We start from the raw sequence: 21,806 nt of genomic DNA, 5'->3' as shown, positions 1-21,806 counted from the left end.
ATGTACATGGTGGTATAGGAGGTCCATACTGTCACACATACTGTCACACGTTGCTGGTGGCAGCGGTGGAACAACCCCAGGCAGCTTTTTGTGCACCAGTCAGGAGAGCCGAGTTATTCAAGAGAAGAATAATTGCAGCCAGAAAAAATGCACAGGATGTTTGTTTACACCAAAATGTCCAGGGCGGATCATTAGTCTTTGTGAATTGACATCAGGCATTTGCCAAACACGGCAGAGATGAGAGAGGTGCTGAGAAAATGACACCTGCAGCATGGTATCCCGGAGGAGGAAACTGATAGCAGCAGTGGCCAAGGCAGCAGCCCAGTTGGAAAACAGGAACAAATGGATCCAGACCATCAAACAGCAGCGTCTTCTTCTCAACAGACGGTACCAGCAGCATCATTCCCTCTGTCCTATGATGAGCACAGGGCAGCCAAGCTAAGGATCCAGCTGGTGGCCTTAAGGGACAAGGCAATGGTCAATGAAGGCACAGGTCAATGAGGCATGGTGCCAAGAGTGAAGGGTGCCAGCCATACAACCCAGGGGGGAGATACCCCATAGGGCATCAGAACTATCATCTTTAACTTGTCCTACATGTGAGGACATATTTGGAAATATTTATGAGCACGTGCAAGTATTTGAAAGGACTTTCAGGCTACCTGCTGTACCCAGAGTGGAATGGGTCAAGCATTTGATGCCCACACTGCAAGGATATGCAGTGGAGGCCTAGTAAAAAGGGCCTTCCTTAAACGGTACACTATTACCCAAAAGACTTTCTGGGTAATAGTGACATTCTGGGACCTTGCCAAGAACCCCCACTCCACCCATGAGGAGTTTGCCAACCTGCTGTGGGAGTCTGCCAGGAAGTGGGTGCATGGAGCTGGCAGGCAGACCATGGAGGAGGTAATAGACTTAATTTGCCAAGAGCAGTTTCACCACCAGAGGTAAAAGATTGGCTGATGGACATGAAGGCCAACTTCGAAGCAGCCGCCCAGTTGGTGGATCAGTATGTGGCAGTTATGCCACACTGGCAGAAACACCAGGTTAACAGCCAAGAACGTTACAATTATGGGGACACCACTCTTTTACTCAACCCCAAAAGCCAGTATCCAACCATCCGGGTACCTCTCGCCAGCCATTGCCCCGTTTTGATGGTCTCTGAGTTATCAGAGACCATCAAAGCATAAGCTGGAGAAGAAGTGCTACAGCTGCGGGAAAACTGGTCACCTAAGGATGAACTGTCCCACAGCTCCAGCAACCCAAACTCGTACCCCAAATCCAAGTTCTGGTGTCCAGCTGACTTGCTTAACTGGCAAAGGTGAGCCTGTAGAGACTATTTCCACCCCTGCCAGCCCAACGGAGTGTGAAGTAGCTGCAGGTGACTCAGCAGAGAAGGTCACTTGTTTGTCCAAAACAACCCCCAAAATCATGTGGAGGAATCTGCAGCTTGTCCAAGTGGGACCCCTGCAGGAAGAAGGACTTAGAGACTGTGGGGCCTCAATCACTGTAGTGAGTCCCCATCTTATTGATTCTGCTGCTGTATTGCAGGGTCGCATTGCCAAAGTTACTGTGGCAGATGTACTGGAAAAGGAAGTGCCTGTAGCACAGGTGTTTCTGGACTGGGGAGATGGCCAGGAGATGCAAGATGTTGTCATTATGTTTGACCTTCCAACCAATGTGATCTTGGGCAACGATGTTGGGGGTGGAATTGTGACCACATTTCTCAACTCCATTACCTGGATTCAAGCTGACATACTATAGTCTTCAGGATCTACACCTGCACAACCCAGTCCAGAGGAATAAACCACAGCTGCTAGACAACAGCCATCACCGGTAACCACAGCATCAGTCAGCCCAGAGGAAAAGTCTCCAGCTGCTAGATCTTCAGGAACCAGCCAGGTCTTTGCCTCTGGAAATACTATGTTTCCTAGCAATGCAGAGAATGTTGTCCCCGACCAATCTGATATTGCGGGGGTGCCCGATGATTCTCTTGCCCCTAGCCGTATGCCAGCTATGGCGGTGAGTATAACTGACTACAGTGACCTCCCTTTGACTGACCTCACTTTGACTGACCTTAGCAACCCCAACCTAGACCACCTGCAGAGTGTCCCGACTTAGATGATAGTGAGGATTGCAGGAAAGAGTTTAGAGCAGGTCAGCTCTCTGATCCCTAATTGAAAGGAAGGAGGCGCCAAGCTGGCAGCGGCCTTCCAGGGATGTTGGTGGGGAGTGTGACCTGGCTTAAGGGGTTTCTGTACTGTGTAGCTAAGAAGGTAGATAGAGATGGACCTGTCCGGGAACAAGATTAACTGGTCCCATGGAGCTTTCACGCGCAACTGATGTCAGTTGCCCATGAAATCCCTATGGCTGAACACCAGGGAAGAGAACTGAACACTGAAGTGTCTAACATGGAACTTGTTCTGGCCGGGAATGTCAGAAGATGTCTGGGCCTACTGTAAGTCCTGTGATGTGTGTCAGCAGCTTGGGTTCCCCAGTGCTCATGATCTCCTCAGGTCCATGCAAATAGTTGGGGAACCTTTCCAGCAAAGGGCTGTGGAAATAGTAGGTTCCCTGCCTGTGCCAAGTAGATTGAGGAAGAGCTACATCCTCACCACGGTGGAGTACGCTGCACAGTATCCAGAGGCTGTGACTTTGTCTGCCATCACTGCAGGAAATGAAGCAAATGCGCTGCTAGTAATATTTAGTAGAGTAGATTTCCCTAGTGAGATCCTAACCGATCAAGGGACTCAGTTCATGAGTGAACTGGTCTTGTTTCTCTGGCCAAAGTGCAGAGAGCAGCAACTTCTCACTACCACCTACCATCCCCAGACTAACGGACTGTGTGAGAGGGTCAATGGCACTCTGAAGCACATGCTACAGGCATTTGTAACTTTGAGGGGGGAATGGGAACCTGCCACGTCTCCTGTTTGCTTATTGGGAGGTGTCGCAGGAGTCTACCAGATTCTCTTCCTTTGAATTATTATATGGCCGCATAGTCTGTGGACCTCTTGACCTGTTTTGGGAGTCTTGGGAAGGTAAGCTTCCTCCCAGGTTGTCTCCGTGGTGTAGTATCTGTTAAAGCTCAGAGATCAGTTAGAGAATCGGAAGTACAGACCAAGCAGAAAACTTGATATGATCAGGGAGTGAGCCACAGTATTTGAGGTAGGTCAGAAAGTACTTGTTTTTATGCCCAAACATCAGAACAAGCTCCAGACTGCTTGGACTGGACCGTACACAGTCTCAAAATGCCTGATTCACATCACCTACATGGTGTCCTTTGATAGCGATGGTAGATGACAGCAAACTTACCGTCTGAATATGTTGAAGGCATAACACAGGCATGTGGAGTCGGTAGCTGCGGTTTGCTGCTTACCGACTGAGGAACCAGGAAGTGATCCTCTACCTGACCGCCTCACGGATGCCAGAGATGAAGGTGATGTAGAGGAAGGGGGCTGGGATGAGCAGTTGAGTGCCCGCAAGAGGAAGTATCTTGAGGCAATTTTTCAACCCTTCGCTTCTCCGTTTAGTAGCAAGCCTGGCCAGACTTCCTTGGTGATGTACCATGTGGATAGTGTTGAGCATAGGCCAATTAGGCAACCCACTAATCGGGTCTTACCAGAGGCCAAGGAGTGCATATAAAAGGAGGTGCAGTAGATGTTTGAGCTAGATGTTATCCAGTCATTGCACAGTCCCTCGGCATCCTTCATTGTATTGGTTAACAAGACAACGTGGTTTTGCGTAGACTACCACCATTTAAACAAGGTGACTGTGTCTGATGCCTCTCCACTACCTCAGATTGACGCTCTCTAAGACGAGTTAGTTGGAGCAAAGTATATTTCGACATTTGACTTGAGCAAGGGGTATTGACAGACAACATTGACCCCAGTAGCTCAAGAACAGTCAGCGTTCATCACCCCATTTGGCCTGTTCGAGTTTAAGTCTATGCCATTTTGGATGAAGAATGCGTCAGCCAACTTCCAGCATGTGGTTGATCACCTGCTGGAAGGGTGTGAAGGCTTTGCTCAGGCTTACTTGAACGACTGCCTTTTTTAGTAAGTCCTTTTGAGTACCATCTGAAACATGAAGGGCAGGTGTTAGAGAATATTCAGTGGGCAGGTCTGACAAATCGCGCAGACAGATGTCAAATGGAACAAAGCAACACAATACCTTCAGAATTTCACTGCAGTGTATTGATTAGGTGCTCTTCTAGGTAAATTATACATCACTTCTCATTCTCTTTAAAGATTAAAACAATTCATACATTCATTGCTAAAATAACAGAGAAGAGCTGCCCTCTTATGGAATAGTTTGTGCTATATCCAAAATGGTGAAGACAAATCACAAGAAAAAAAGGGGACAAAGAAAAGGTACTGTTCTCTGACTATTTCAATACACCAACTAATTTGTAATTAAAACATTACTTTAATGTAAGTAAACATCAATAACACAACCATTGCATTTCCACAACATATAAGATACTTATCCACGGCAATTTATCAGGTAGCATGAATAAAACATAATAACAAAAATCCACCTCTTAAAGCGCTTGTAAGTTATTTCTAGAATGACTATTATTCAATCCTGGGGTTGCACTCCCCAGAAAGTCAATATTTCACACTCCCCACAGAGAAGAAAAAAAAAAGGTCAGTTGAAAACCAGCATAGGTGATTAAATGCAGTTTGATAATAGCTCAAACAATGTGAAATCGGGTTGAAAAAGCAATGATAAGATCTTTTAGTTCCTCAGCCACTTCTACTTCAATAAAGTCTAGGCTCATGTTGCCCACAATCCACTGATGTATTTCAAAGTGAAAATGAGTTTAAAACAGACCTTTCTTGGATACGAATCAATATTCCAGCTAATTGCCAACCGCTGGTAACCAACCTTCCAATTCCTCCTTTAGTGTGAAATGAAAATCGCTCCTCCTGCTGGCTCTTTTTAAATCAGTCCCCTAGAAGTGAGCAGGATATTCTTACCTGCAGGTCCTTTTGTAGCAATACTCTGGCCAGAGATTTACTGTAGCGTTCAGTGCTTGCAGACCCTTGCAGCGATATCCGCTCACCTATGTAAATAAGGACCGTACGGTGTTACCAATAAAACTCTTTTAATTACAGCTGTGTGGGTAGTGAGGTGGTAATAAGTCCATCCAGAAATAAAACTTTAAAACCGAAAATGAAGCATAAAACCTCTTACGCGTTTCTCCACTGCAAAAATGTGGTTTCCTCAGAGAGTCCAATGTCAGATGGGGATCTCAGAGGTACAGTACCTGGGGCATTGTGTGGGGAGAGGTAGGGTTAAGCCAGAACCAGCTAAGGTAGAGGTAATCCATGACTGGCCCTGGCCCACTACCCAAACACAAGTACTGGTCTTCTTAGGGGCCGCAGGCTACTACAGACATTTTGTCCCAGACTTTAGTACTATAGCGAAGCCCCTGACAGATCTCACTAAGAAGAAACTTCACCAAGTAGTTGACTGGACAACTGCTTGAGAGCTGGATTTTCCCTCATTAAAGGAAGCCCTGTTTTACGCTTCAGTACTGTTGGCGCCTAATTATGACAAGGACTTTATTGTGCAAACCTGAGGCTTCACTGCAGGGGTTAGGAGCGGTACTTAGCCAGGTGTGGCCTGATGGGCAGGAGCACCCTGTGGTATATTTGAGCAGGAAACTGCTGATTCGGGAGGTGGGGTATGCCACAATTGAAAAGGAATGTTTGGCAATTGTTTGGCCAGTGTAGAAACTTCAACCTTATTTGTATGGATGACATTTTACCATATTGACAGACCATAATTCTTTAAAGTGACTACAACACATATCAGGGGAGAAAGGCAGACTTTTGCTGTGGAGCCTGGTACTTCAAGTTTATGACTTTCATATCATTCACCAGCAAGGAAAAGCCCACAGCAATGTAAATGGACCTTCTCAGCAGGAAGAGCCGGATCCCCTGGGTCCCCTCCTGTAACCCGGAAAGACTGCTGGATCAGGAGCCAAATCGGTGGTGGCCCACTGTCACGAACTTACCCGTCCTCACTCCAGCGCTGTCAGCTCTCTGCATCGGAAGCTTACTTCCGGGTATCGGCGGTCACATGATTGCTAGTTCCGGGCGGGGAATTTGAATCTGCTGCATTACTTAAACCTCACTCTGACACTCAGTGAGTGTCAGAGCAACTTGTATGTTTCCTGGCTCCTGATTCCTCATGGATCTCTGTGACTCCTCAGTGCTTGATCTGATTTCTGTGTACCAGTTTGCTTGTGTGACCATTCCTATTTCTCCTGCGCTTAGTCTACCGACCAGCTTGCTAACTCTCCTCTATTGTTATCTGATGCCCCTGACCCGGCTAGTTTGACATTGCTTCTGTCTGCTGTTTTGTACCTCTGCCGCCTGTCTGTGTACCGAACAAGTTGGAAGTTCCTTACGCCGAGACTGCCTGCTTATTCTGTACTGCGAGTGGCCATTTGTATACCAGTCCGGGCTGACCAACTACGTTCCTACCTGCTCACCCTCTCCAAAAGTATTACATAAAGAGGCAGACCAGAGGACCGCGACCTGTGGCTCCCGGCAGCTAAGTCCATACCGCCTTGCGGAAGTTCTTGGTGAATACCGGGGAGTTCGTTAGACTCTGCACCTCTGGTAAGCTAGCGTTAATCGTGAATAGTACTAGATCCAGCTTTTCCATTACAGTTTCCATTACACCTGCATGGATAATGGGGGAGGAATGTGGCTGGATCACTTATAAATAACGTATTGTATAAATGTATTTAAATTAATAGCGGAGTGCACCAATTTCTATCATTGTAAACGTACAGATTTTTGTACTTGTATATATTTTGTATGGAATTGTATTCATTTCTGTAACAGTATCTGAGACAGAAATTTAAAACCAACACTGTCTGAAGGCAGGTAATCTCATGTTAATTAGACCTTTGATCTCAGTGACCAACACTTTTTCATCCTGAAAGCACAATAGGACGTTGTTACCTTTCGGCCCTGTATAGTTTGCCTTCCTGTATCTTAGAACATATCTGAACAATGTACACTCAGGTTGCAAGTAATTCAGGATATCATAGATTGAAATTAATTTTCTAAGTTAAATTGCGTTAACTCCAAGGTTAGACAACATATTGTATCCTGATGTTAATTATCGAATATAATATCTCAGATGCTAACTAGGATCACGGGGCTTGCTTACCCCTGCCCTCATGAATGTCAGAATCTGTATAAAAAGAACATTGTTTGACCTGTAATGTATCATTCCATTCGTAACTTCTGGAAAGATCGCTAGTAACACAAACTGGCCTGTAACTGTCCTTATTAGGACTGCTTGAGCTACTAAATCATCACTGCTTCAAGATCCTGCTTTGATGCTTACTTACCGACTGTTATTCCTGTGACCTACAGATTGGTTTAAACTAATCCGTTATCTGGCTTTTCTGAGGTTGGGACCCACCATCGAGTACCAATGCTCTGCCTGCTACCCGCAGCTTTGGCCAGCTTGATAGGTCAGGGGGAACCATCCACAGCAACCCTGATCCAAAGGAAGAGGTCATGTGTACCAAGTGCCCAGCAATGGGGGACACTAGCATTGCAAGTTACCCAGAAGGAATCGGTTTTAGATGCCGGTGAAGGAGCCTAGTGGTGGCAGTAGCAAGCCCCTTCTATTGTGCTTAGAGGGGCACAGTTTGGGACAAAGAAATAGGATGGTGGCAAGGCAAGCTAAGCCGGTCCCCAGCAACACAGACAGGGTGGCATAGGAGATCCATACTGTCACAATAGTGTTTAAGAAATACAAGGAGAACCAGAGGCATTAAGAAAATGTGAAATAGTTCACAATCAGATGTTTGATGGCCCAAGCTGAGATGATAGCACAATCAGCAGAAAAAAGGAACAACACATTTTTTAAGTATATTAACAAAGGAAGAAAAATAAAAGGAGGAATTGTAAAACTGAATAAAGAGGGAGATATTTGTAACGAGCCGCGGCGGCTTCAGGCACCGCCGCGACTCGTTCCTTCAGATGCCCCCACGTCCTGGCCGTCATCATGACGACTGGGACGTCACTTCCACTTTGTCCCGGCCGTTGCCAAGGCAACGGTCGGGATGCTCTCTGGCGCCGCGTCCCGGCAACTAGGGCAGCCGGGCGTGTGCGCAGAGTGTTAATTACGGTCAGCTGGTTGCTCTCTGCCCCCCTGCTTCCTGGTCAAATTCTATTGGGGCACTTGAGTATTTAAGGCAGGAAGGGGCAAGCCCCCCTGCCGGTTATAGTCCCTGCTCACTAGCACACTACCCTGCTTGTTCTCTGTATAGCCTCTGATCCTGATTACTGTTGCCGACCTATTGCCTGGAATTGACTTCGATTTATTGCCTGTGACCTTTGACCCTTTGCTTGGATATTGATCACGATTGTTCGCTTGTGACCCCCGATCTTTTGCCTGGATACTGATGCTGCTGGCTTGCCTGTGACCTATTCGACCCTTGCCTGGACCTCACTTAGTTTCCCTGGGTTCCCCCAGTCAGTACGCAACTCGCGACCCTCTGTTGTCTGCAGCCAAGTCTGTCCCCACCACTAGGGGCTCCAGCGAACACCAGGCTTCAGAGCAGACTCTGGGTTTTGTGGTGCTGGCTGTTGGAGTTCCTAACAATATTCTTGTTGATGGAGACAATGGTAGAGTAGATCATTATTATAATTTTGTCAGTATTCATAGCAGAAGGAGAAGGGATCACAGCTAAGTAGTAAGAATATTGATACACAGGAGGTAGACACAAGACCACTTACAGAGTTGAAGATTCATACCGAACTCTCAAAACTGAAAGTGAACAACTCAATGGGATCAGAGGAAATGCATCCAAGCATACTCACAGAGCCTTAGAATTATTTAACCAGTGCAGGTCTTTTTCTGGTAGAACTTAATACAGGTTATTAGAGTAATCTAGGTATGAAGATACAAACTCATGAATTATGGTTGCAATGCACTCTGGAACAAAAGGTGCTTAATTCTTGCTGTATTCCACAAGTATAAGAAAGGTAATTTGGCAACAGCTGAGTACTGCTATCTAAATTTTCCTTAAGCACCAGATCCAGGTTAACCATCAAACCAATATCATCAAGGATCTAATGGGGTCAGTATTCAGTAATTACTTTTTCAGGTAGGAACCACCCACCACAACAACTCTTGTTTGTCAGAGTTCAGTTTCAACCTACTAGAATTCATAGACTCCTGTCTTTATATATTCACTCCATATTGAGCTATTTGCATGTTTTTATGACTACTGATACACCTCCTGCTATCACAAATATGCTAATCCCCTTGTGTATTATGTATCACTATATTAATTTTTAAAGAATTAATTAAAATACATATTTTGTGGTGATGTTTTCTTGGCTTTATATTCACTATTATTTTGATGTTATGCTGGTCAAGGATTTCTGTGATGTATCTCTTTAGCATAATCTAGTTTGGAATAACATTTCATACCATACATTAAGTCAACTGACTGATATTAAGGTCAGATACACTCATAGGGGCTCATTTATGGTCCAAACGTACAAGGAAAATGCAGTCTGCCTTTTAAAATATATGCAACTCCAAATAACCTGATAGAATTTGGCTGCATCGAGAAACGTTTTCTATCATGATGCGGTCAAATGTCTAGATATGCCTGTTATCATTCCAAAAGTGCATCAAGTACAAGCTCTCATAGCCTGAACTGGTTATCTCTAAAGTTGGGGGACTAACAGAGTGGGGTCCCCCTGCAAAAGCCTCAACCAGAACCAGGCTATGCCGAGCTGGACTGGTCACACTATAACAGAGTGGTCCCAGCCTATTCAGCATGGGGCACTAAGGGAATCGGGCCTGCAGAGAAAATTGAAATGCCTTCTCACAAGGAAAATCCAACCCCAACCCCACGCTGATATCACTGGGTGCATCGCAACATCCATGGGTTGAGTGTTGGGGTAATTATTGTTTAAAGTAAACAAAATAGAATTCTAATGTGGGCTCTGGCAACCATAAATTGCTTCTTTTTCATATTTTTTCTTTTGTGTTCTATGGCAATATAATGTTCAAAAATAAAAAAAAACAGATAGATAACAAGAATCTCCTACTTGTGCAGCCACTGTACAAATAGTAGACCTTATTTTATCAATGAGGTTCATACATTTCATTAATGAGTCATTAATATAATGAAGCTAATACATAATGAACGTTGGTTCTATATACAAATAGCCAAACAGAATGGCTTTCTTACACTCTAACCAATTAGAGGGAAGCTGCTTTTGATTGGCTATTTAGGGACAGCGCCTTGAAATTTTGATTTAGTCTTTTTTATTTATTAACCATTGGATTTTCATAGAAGACAGAAGAAAAAAGAAAGAAGACTAAAGAAAAACATACCATAGGATGTAAGAGTATAATAAAGTGTAGAAAGGGGGTTTGGGGTAGTGCTTATTTTAATTAAAAGATTTTTTTTTATATGGTTTGAGTGTCTTGTTTCTGTTTTTTATCATTTTCCTATGTGGCACTACAGGTCCCAGCGGTACATCTACAAGCACCAGCATTCTCTGACAGCTATAGATATGCTGTTACTTGTAGTTCTACATGTGCCAGAATACCCCATCCATTTAGGGTTGTCAGGGCTTGATGTAACCAGTAGTGCCACATATTAAAAGACTTTTTTTTCACTTTAAACAATAATTGCCCAGACACCTACCACCCATGGGGTGTTTGGATGCTCCCCAGTGCTTTATTTCAACACTATTTTCTTAGGGGAGAGGGGCAGATTTTTGTTGTGGACCCTTTAGGGATTAAGCCATGTGCTGACCAGCCTGGGGATATCATATGACAGGGTTTCCTTGTTATAGTATGACCAGCCCAGTGTCATAGCCTGGTGCTGGTTGCAGCTTTAGCGGTGTGTATTCCACTGCAGTACAAAAATGTGTGTCTTACACCAAAAAAAACCACTCACTTCCAACTCTAAATCATACTTGCCTACTCTTCCGGAATTTACGGGAGGCTCACGAATTTCAGGGAGTCCTCCCAGAATCCCAGAAGTGTAGGCTAGTGTGATTTAGAGTTGGAAGTGAGTCTGTTTTTTGTTTTGGTGTAAGACATACATTTTGGGGCTCATTATGGGGGTGGAGCTTAATAATGCAATTGAGTTGATAAGCCCCGCCCCTCCCACTATGTAATGCCGTGAATTACAGCATTTCATAGCAGGGGACGGATCCAAAATAATGCAATTCGTTGAGCCCCATTCCCACATTTTCTCCCGTAACTCCCGGAGGCCGACTTCAAAAGGTATGCTATAAATGAGCCCCGTAATATCTAACCTTGGCAAGGAGGCTTGGCCACAATGGAAGGTTCAGTGTTACCCAGTAAGAACTCAGAAAGGTTCAACAACAGCTTCAATAGATAAAGCTGGACTGAATGTCACAACAAATACATTTCTGAAGCCGAGCAGTAGGTTTTCTTATCTTCCTTCTATATATTTAATAATAAAGCACATTTTCTTATTCACTGTGAATTTGTATGTGGACTTCTGTGGGTAAATTTATCAAGCTGCGGGTTTGAAAAGAGATGTTGTCTATAGCAACCAATCATATTTTAGCTGTCATTTTGTACAATGTACTAAATACGTGATAACTAGCATCTGATTGGTTGCTATAGGCAACATCTCCACTTTTCAAATCTGCAGTTTAGTAAATATACCTCCTGGTCTTGGCAAATTAAAATGAAATTGTGCTGTCCTGTGTTGCTGGGTAGATGAGTTTTATGGATAAGGAAACAAGTGAAGGTGGACTTTATTTGCTGCAATACTGAATTGAACACAGACTTATTTAAAAAAAACAAGTCTAACAATAAAAACATTTTCATTTCAGAAGTTTCATTGTCTTTTCTAAACTGGTATTTTTCTTTTTATGGGAATCGTGAGTGTACAAAACTTTATAAACTTAAACTGATATAATGCATTATCAGGAGTTGGTGTTCTTAAATAGTTACTTATGCAGGTAAAGTAAAAAAAAAAAAAAAGATCACACTGTTACTATAGAAATGCCTGCAGACTGAATTTTTGAAGTGGGACAAAACTCTCTTACAGAATCACACACTGCTGCATAACAGGAAGTCTTTGCTGTTTTTACCACGTGAGGTGCTTCTCTAATCTTATTTACCAAATAGTGAAACATAGATAAAATACTGATTAAGAACACCTGGCATAAGATGAAAGATGGCCGTGGGCAGATATTGAGATGATACAAGCTTTTAAACTCAATACCATTATAGAAACATCCAAAACAACAGTAATAATAACTTCAACTGATAAATATCCTGTATTATTACTTTATCAAAAAACAGCTGTAAGAGGAATTCAAGGAACCAGTGTATTCATCACAAGTTGCAATTAGATGTTTATTAACCTGATAGTGAGATTTCTTGCTATACAAGCTATTATACCTCTGTACCACCAGTTGTAGTTTTCCAAAATTTCCTCTACTCATTTTATACCTTAGTAAGACAACTTAAATGAAGTGTAAATAAATCAAACATTGTAGATAAATATATATATGGCAACTGTCTACAATATATATTTATCTACAACTCATGAAGATAGGGCTGCCACATTATTACAGTTACACCAACAATATTTAGACAGGCTTGGCCATATTATATGCTTGCTGACATTAAATAAATTTGTTTATTAAGCATCTCAGAATTATAAATATGTGTTAACTATATGTCTTTTTGATCTAAATTCCCCTCTCTTTCTTTTATAACGTTCGTTTTTTAATCTGCTGTAAACCTCTTGATAGAGACATAAAATGAAAGTAAGTAGATGAGGGCAATTAAATTGTCTGGCGGTATGGTGTGCCATGTGGTGTCCACAATGATGGGGCTAATTTATTACAGTCATGCTTTCACAAACATTAAAATTGTAATGGTAATATGTGTGCTCTGTAATATAATGTCTCTTCATATGCAATTTTACATGTAAGTCCAAATAATGTACTATTGACAGCACTATCAAAGGAAATTACATCTATTACTAAAGATGCAGCTTTGTTGCTGTATATAACGTTATAAACAAATTCAGAATTACACTTTGTGGGAAAAAATAAAGTAGGCTCTTGTCTCACTTTTTTGCCTATTTATGGCAATTAATGGCAGACTTGCAGTCACCATTTTCCCTTGGCCACCAAATTATAAGTATAAGTGGTGGTAGGAATAGTAATGGCTTTATAGCTTTAGATTTATAACTGGAATGAAGTGAAACTTCTTTTTATATCGTTAAACATTCTGATAGATGATAAATAAATATTTTAATAGAGATGGTAGAATCATGGAATCAATTAGCAAATAATTGCCATTTCGACAAAAAAATCTGCAGATAACAACCACTATCAGGTATCTCTGGCCCTGTTTACAAAGCATCTGAATCTGTTATAGTCAACTGCTCTACTAATATTTTCTTATGTAGGCTCATCCTGCAAGAATAACCAGGACCTGGTCTGGTTTTCATTAGAACGGAGACACAAGAAGCATGGTGTCCTTCTCCTATATTGTTGGTCAACCCAAGGATTGTGACTCTATGGGAGAAAGACCAAATAATTTGTGTGCATCCTTCTCCCAGAGGCAACCAGCCCAGTGCTTAAAAAATGCTGGACCTCTTCCCAACCCCTTCTCCGTTCTGTGCAATTTTCAAGATATGGGACTCCCAGAGTGACTATTTCTCCATCCTGTTGTTCCCAGTATAATGGTAAGGGATTCCTAAAACCCCCTGCCTGCACATATATTGTGCATTACACATGTTACTGCACGTTATAAGGGCAGTGCATTTTGCCTCTGTGGGTTCTTGCTCATTATGGTACTATTCCTGTCCTGTTTATGACTATTTCGCATTCTGGTTGTCCTGACATCTGGCTGGTACTGGATCTGAGTCTATTGATTGCCACCTGCCCTGGCCTCTTCCTGGATAATGACTCATTTGATTGACTCTACCCTGACTTCAACCTGGACTTTCGTCTTTGTTTTGCCTTCTCCATTTGAGTACCTGCATTTATTCTGTGTACAGTCATCTGTGTATTAATTTTCTACCACTGGACCAATACTGTATCTGTTTGGATACTGTGTCTCCAATATTATCCTGTGCCAGCGCCTTTCTTAGGGGCAATTGAGTGCCAGTGAGCACATTTAGCTCTATGGGAAAGTTTAGTAAATATACCCCCAGAAGTCCTATTTTGACAAATTACCCCTGCACCCACAGCTTGGGTGCTTTTCAGCATGTGTTGGTAGAGGCACCATTCTTGTGCCTACTGCTGGTTATGGGCAAAACACATGTTTTTGCTATATTTTTTACACAGTACAAGACTATAAGCCTTTTTTTTATTACTTAAAACAGCTGTGAAATCATGGGTGGTACTGTGGTCAAGAGGATGATTTTGCTCTTTTTCTAATTTAGAATCCCATCATGTTTTTATGTGATTTGCGTGTTTTCAGCCAAAATTTGACCAGAATTTTTGGGACTTCATATAGCTGTACATTTTAATAGATAATATATTGATACTCACCTCTTCGATGCCATCAGAAGCCATGATTAAGCCTGGATAACAAAAGAGAAACAACTTCAGTGTCTCATTTTAAATGTGTTACGTTATATATCAAATAACAGTGCCTTGGCAGCAATAAGCAAATCTGCAATAAGCACCATCAGCTAGACAGAATGCATCATTTATTGAAAACGTACATTAAAGAATCATATGCCCTGGTGTTAAAACACATGCTAAAGTGCTATTTGTATAAAATGAATTTGGTGTTATATATATATATATATATATATATATATATATATATATATATATTATTATTTTTTTTACATACACACACATACATGGCTTCCAATGGCTCCAGCTTTTCTAGGACACACCTGTTTGATTTTTGCTGCTGTAAAGCTATAACTATTTATTCTACTTACCTAAAAATTAATTTATGACTCTTTATGCACCTACTGCAGACTACCAGAGTGAGGGAAGTAGTGTTGTAAAACATTTTATGTGGCACACAACATGCAGCATGGGATGGCAATTAGACAAACTAGGAGAATGTTATGCCACATTGTTGTACTGGTGTAATTTAGAGGTATGATGGAGCATGTTAATTTGAGACAAACGGTGAAAAATACCACCTGCAATAAGGTGTACATGGGCAGCCAAACCCACTCAGTCAGTTAGCTTCCACATTCACATAAACATTATATTAAGCGGGCACAGCTAACATGTGTATTGCATCTCATTTTCTATGCACCACAGTGCATTATTTGTCTAAAAAAAAAACATCTGTGTATGTATGCTAAACAATTTTATAGCACTGCTCATAGGTAATGTATTTTTATTAAATACTATACTGTGGGCCCTATTTATTCAAATGTAAAAATCCCTATCACCAACAAACGAGGCCCTATAGAACAATAAGCTAGCCTTGTCATTCTGGATATTTTTTTCTGTGGCAGCTGAACTATACTCAGATTTTAAAAAATGTTAAATCATGGCAATAAGTAAAATGACATGTTTCACCATGTTAACCTTTATGATGATAAATAAAGCTCTGTATCCCCTGGGCCTTTGAACATTGAGGTTCGGTAGAACATGTTCATCATGCTGGTAGAGACTGCTTAAATCTGGTTCAAATCACCACAGTTAACAGGTAACTGCTGATGATGTGATAGTGGACAAATGTGATGCTACAATATGTCTAAATAGATAGTATCGGCATTTGACATTATGCTAGAATATATACCTGTTCTTTACCCCATTGAAATGTGTGACGCATATTAAAATTGGTATCATTTATCATGGTATCTTTTATCATTGTGCATTCAGCCTGTGCCTAGCAGTGAACATAAATGTGACAGCACACATGTTGTGTCCACATTCTCATGGTGAAGAGCAATGCTGAAATACTTGCTTGTGGTATGACCACTTCCCAGTACATTCAGTAGAGGGGAGGTACAGAGCAGTCTCTGCTGTGATGCTCATTACTTCCTCTCTATCAGCTATGGAAACAGCAATGAGTACAAGGAATTTTAGCCCACTCCCTACACTAAAACTCCTACAACATCTACACATTATGCAGTGTCTCCCAAAAATATTGCTAAAAATGTACAGGTAGTGAACAAAAAAAGTACCTTGATGTGATGAATGGCACCAGTGCAAAGCATAATGAAAGCAATGGCTTCCATATAGGTGAGGCTCATGCTTTAAGTAAGCAAATAATCTGTTAGCATGGTCAATGACATGTACAAAAATGCTGGGCTTTCCTGGTTGCCCATAATTAGGGTTGGCTTGACTACATGAAAAGATGTCATTGTCTTGATTGTTGATTGTTTAGTGTGTTTGCAGGGGCTTCAGTGACCAAGACCGCTGTTCTTGCTAATATTTGATAAGCAATGGTGACAAATGTGATGTCAGCATGAAACTGATGAAAGAAACCTAATCACTAATCAGTAACACTTTGTGGAAGTGGATACTCCATGATCGTGACATTGGTGCATTAAACCAAAATGCAAAGTAAAATAGACGAGCAACTGCAAATCAATTCATTGCAAATTTCAACATCTAGTGCTAACAAACAGTTTCATGAAAAACAGTGAAACAAGAACCCCACAGAGCAGGTTATCATAGTTTGGGTTGCAGTGTTTAAACCACTTATCAGACCTGGCAATGGATATTTGTGAGATCGGGGTTGTAAAGATCACATGTAATGAAATACCAAAAAATTGAGAGCACGTCATGTCAACCTAAAGAACCCCACACAACTAAATGCTTATTTCCAACAATGAAGGTTTCTGGTGGTTCCGTTGTATCATTAGATGCATTTTTCCTGGAATGGTTTGGTTGCTGTCATTCCCTTAGAAAGCAAGGTCAATGCTAGTTGGTAATTAATGGTTCTGAGTGCTCATCTATACCCAATGTTGCAATGTTTCCTGACTGAAGAGGTGTCTTCCTGAATGTCAATTTACCCATCCACAGGGCATATGTGGCCACCCAGTGTTTTTAGCAAATATTCAATACAGAATCCATTTTGGCGACCACTATACCACGGGAACCCCAGCAGCAACCACTTAGCAATGTAGATACCAGTATACAATCAAATATGACTGCAATCAGTATTTAATGTGACATTTATTAGTTTTGCAGACACATTTTTGAATCTAAGACAAAACATTTTAAAAATATGATTTAAAGTTTCAATAAAAAGATGTCTTTGAGATCTGCTCTATACACTTCATAGCAAACATATAATGCACTTGCACACACCCCTGATGCTGTTATTCTCCTCCTTTGGCCCTCACTACACTCTGCTGCTTGTTGCTTAGCAAAAAGAACTGCCATTAAATCTTGTACACAGATGCTAAACTTATAGGTAAGTATACAATTGGATCCCAGAATATGTTCTTGGGATGCCGTAATTGTCTCAGGGAAACCCAAAAATTAACTGTCTTTTTTGTGCTCCTGAAACAATGGCACACTGACAATTGAGGTCCAATCTAATAAAGGTTGAGCATCACTGCTCTTGTACAAAGCAATCAGTCCTCTACATATAATATTATTATTAGAATTTATCTATAAGGCGCCACAGAATCCATAGCACTGGATACAGAAGCAAATAACAAATTGATGAGGTAATCCACATAAGTAGCACAGATGAGTGTGAGTAATGCTGTGGGGATTCACACTAGAATGTAGCAATAGAAATGACAGGACGTACAAGGGAGTCAGACAGTAGACAGACATGCCCGTGAGAGCTTACATTCTACAGGGGGAGGGGGTGAGAGACAGTAGGACCAACTGGGATAAAATGGAGATGGCAGGCGAAGGTAGAGGAGGTGATGGATGAAATGGTCAGGAGGTGGAAGGACAGGCGAGCTTAAAAAGGTGAGTTTTGAGTGAGCATTTGAAGGATTGTAGGTTGAGGGAGAGTCAATGACTAATAAACTGCTGTTTATTCTCACTACGTAGGAGGTGTTTCAGTCTTGGTGAGTAAAACATTACCTTTTGCCTTATACTCAGTGCACACTGAAAATGATGGTAAATGTGTTCTTTTGACTGTATCAACCCTCTCTGTGCAAGTGATCGTAGTAGGCAAACTCCAGTCCTTTACACAACAAGTCTTAATAGGTGTAATGGCTAGAGATACTCTTATCATGATATTCATAGGAGATGTTCTTGAAGAACTAGATACATCCAGTTCACAGCATGTGAACTGTAGGGGTCACTGTAGCCCTCTCAAAAATTGACCTAGGCTTATTGAAATTTGGAGTGCGAGAAAAATGGAGACAAGGGACTTTTTATGCTATTCATATTTATAACATAGCAGTCGCTTTCTTAGATATATCTGGTTTTGGCTTAGTGGATGCCTTGGCAATGGTCACCTGATGTGAGAACTTACCTTGAGAAATTTTGCAATAAGATCCTTTCATGTTACTCTGGCAGTGTGAGGTCTGCTCTTGTGGTAGAGTGAGGAGATTGAATCCTGGTTAATGATCATCATCATCATCTATTTATTTATATAGCGCCACTAATTTCGCAGTGCTGTACAGAGAACTCATTCACATCAGTCCCTGCTCCATTGGAACTTACAATCTAGATCCCCTAACATACACACACAGACCGAGAGAGACTAAGGGCAATTTAATAGCAGCTAATTAACCTACCAGTATGTTTTTGGAGTGTGGAAGGAAACCGGAGCACCCAAAGGAAACCCACGCAAACACGGGGAGAACATACAAACTCCACACAGATAAGGTCATGGTCAGGAATCTAACTCATGACCATAGTGCTGTGAGGCAGAAGTGCTAACCACTAAGTCACGGTGCTGCCCACTAATGATGTCACAATTTAAAATAAATGTTTGTGGGAACCAAAAATAATTTTGGTCCTACAGCACAGAATGTAAAATACATAAAAATAAAGAATATATTATTACATGGGACTCTTTCAAGGCTGTTTTGAGAGGTGTTGCGCTTAGTGCAACTGCATTGCAGAGAAAGAAGATGGGGAGACACAGGTAAGATATGGAAAGAAAATCAACTGAGGCACAAGTGAACTACAAATGGATGGGCCTACATCATGTGGGCATGTTACTTCTAACAGAGTCCACTGGGAAGCTGCAAATATTGAAACAATCTAAACAACAAAGTACATGACAATAATGACAAGAATGGAGAGGTAAAATTTTATGTATAATGTTGTATGAGCACTTGATGAACTTGAGGGACATATCTAATGAATTTACACATTACAGCCTCGAAAGAGATTTATTTTAAATTGTTACCAGGGCTCTATACACCAAGGAGTAACTGAAGGAATTTTTCAATCAGATAGATTGTCTAACATTCACTGAGGATGAGATTGTCCTTCTAAATGAGCCTCTGATGCTGAGTTTCAAAGAGCTACCATAGAGAAATATAAGGGTACAAAGCAGGCTGAAAGTGGTGGCATTCATCTTGTTTGCAGAATGATGATTTTATTCTGGAATATTTTTATGGTATCGCTATAGCAGTTGATCAAGTCCCTTGGTACATAGGTCTTAAAATAAACTGTAGTTAATCATTCACTGGATAGGATATATGAATGGTGCAGCTATTTTGCTTGCTAGCTCTGGCTGGCCAACAGGTTCAGGTACTGGGGTGTCCTTTTTCATAAGGATGTATTCTAATATTTAAACCTCAGGATTAACCCAGTAGTGAATAACCTGAGAAAAAAAACCAGCACAGTGGTTTGATCAACCCTTATAGGTAGATGGTAAGATCAGCCTTTTTAAATTATGGTCCTGCCACAGTTCTTTTATCTATACAAGGAGAACTTGGTTACTATTCCTGCTCAGCACTTCAAGCAAATTAAAAGCATTGTGACTAATACATATGGGGTACACCAAACCCTTGCTTGATTATCAATACTCTAAAGGCACCAGGAAACTAAAGGCACCAGGAAACTAAGGATGATTACCAATTCTGCACATGGTCTTGTATTTTTCGACAATCCAATTCGTGTTTGTTCACTGGTACACAGATCCAGACAATCCAGCAACACTAATCAGGCACTAGTGGGCTTCTATGATGTGTTAACAAAAACTCTATCTCTAGGGCGGCCAGACTTTAGAAAAACATGACTAGCTATGTGGGAACAGCGATTAAATTGTAGGGGAAGAAAACAGGAACATATGGTCTTCCCTTTTACCACTGTGGAAGATTTGGAATTTTGGTTACAGAGAGGCATTAGATACCTAGAACAGTTGCACAGAAAATTAGTCTTTATTATTTTCTACACCTGTATCAGGACTTTTCCATCCCAAAAGCTGTTTTTACAACATACTGTTAGACACATTGCCATTTCCGCTAGGCAAATTATTTACAAAAAATAATGGGAATGGATTGGGAGTAAAATGTCTGGGAGGAGGTATCAAACGGAGTTTATTATACAGTGATATGTCTGATTGCAATGGGTAGAATAACAACAGATCAAAGTGAGTGGTGTAGCCTTCCTCAATATGGTGTGGGAGTGTCCTCCAGTCATAGACTACTAGACAGATATAATCAAATTCATGAAAAAGAGGGTGGTTCTATCAGGTGTACAATCTCCAGTGGTATGTCTCATTGGGGTTGCGGAGAGCTTGGTACCAGCAAAATATCTAATTTTATATTTTTTATAAAATTAATTAAAAATAATTTTTATGAGATTATATTTGTGCTCAAGGCCGCAATCAGGGGGGTACAGGGAGTAATGCAGTATGGGGCCCAGCAGCAGAGTGGGGCCCCGCCAGCCCTGGGACCAAACAAATTTATTAGGGGAGGAGGCATCTGCAGTGAATTATTGGCGGTAGCGGGCGCCATTTGTAGGGAGCAACTTCTTCTGAGATGTGAGAGGTGGTATGGGGAGTGTGGCTGCGTGTAATTAAGGATGCCATAGTGGGCCCCCTTGTAGGCAGCATTACTGCCTCCACTCCCAAGATGTTGGGGCCCCACAGCTGCCACCATTTGCTCCATTCCCAGCCCCCAAGGTGCCCCACTCCCAGACAGATAGTCGTGACAAAACAGATAGACTCCCTGCAGTATCACTGATGTCATTCAATTAATGTCACAGTGCTGTCAATAGAGGGGAGCCGAAAGGAGACAGCAAGAAGACGCAGAGAGGTAAGTAAAGTACTGCAGGGGTTGGATGAAACCGGGGATGGGGGTGACTGTAGAGAATCGGGGGAGGCAAATGGCAAATGTTGGCTAGAGAGTCATTTGAAATGTGGGTGGGGTGAGAGAATGAAGGAGGGGGGCTGCCTGTTGCATTTGCACTGAGCCCCTCAATTTCTGGTGGCAGCCTAGCTTGTGCTATGCCACAAATGCCTATTCTGACATGATGGGGGCCTATGAACCCTTAAATACAGTTATGGCAACAGTTGAAAAATGAGACAGTAGTCTTCTAAGCTAACATTAATGTATATGGGTTGCAGTTAGAAATTCCTTAAAATATGGGATTCCTGGCTATTGATACCTACCTACACCAAAATCCATAACCCTTTATACAGCTTTCTAAGCAAGTGTGTATGCAGTGTGAATGTGAGAGTAAATGGCAGCTAAGGCAACAGTTCAAAGCTGATCTAAGTGAAATGAATTCATACTAATTTCATGAGAATCTTTAAACTCAATAAATAAAATAAATAATGCTTATACATTGTCATTAATTATCAACATTCATATCCAAATGCCATTTTACTGTGCTCCCACTCCTTCTAATACGCTTAAACATTAACTTGTCATCTGTAAAACT

The 21,806-nt window shown here is 41.6% G+C and overlaps 1 protein-coding gene across 4 annotated transcripts in view; it reads right to left on the bottom strand.

The window, feature by feature from the left end:
* IPCEF1 (interaction protein for cytohesin exchange factors 1) overlaps nt 1-21,806 on the bottom strand; it is a 209,755-nt gene that overhangs the window by 95,807 nt on the left and 92,142 nt on the right. For all 4 annotated transcript variants that reach the window (XM_075203484.1, XM_075203485.1, XM_075203483.1 and 1 more), the window contains one exon: nt 14,559-14,590. In XM_075203484.1, coding sequence (XP_075059585.1) covers nt 14,559-14,582 — 24 coding nt within the window. In that variant the 5' untranslated portion in view covers nt 14,583-14,590. The remainder of the gene's footprint in view (nt 1-14,558; nt 14,591-21,806) is intronic.

Source organism: Mixophyes fleayi, chromosome 3 (genome assembly GCF_038048845.1).
Source record: "Mixophyes fleayi isolate aMixFle1 chromosome 3, aMixFle1.hap1, whole genome shotgun sequence".
In the NCBI taxonomy this organism is placed as follows: Eukaryota; Metazoa; Chordata; class Amphibia; order Anura; family Limnodynastidae; genus Mixophyes; species Mixophyes fleayi.
This window is presented reverse-complemented; position numbering and strand designations above follow the sequence as displayed.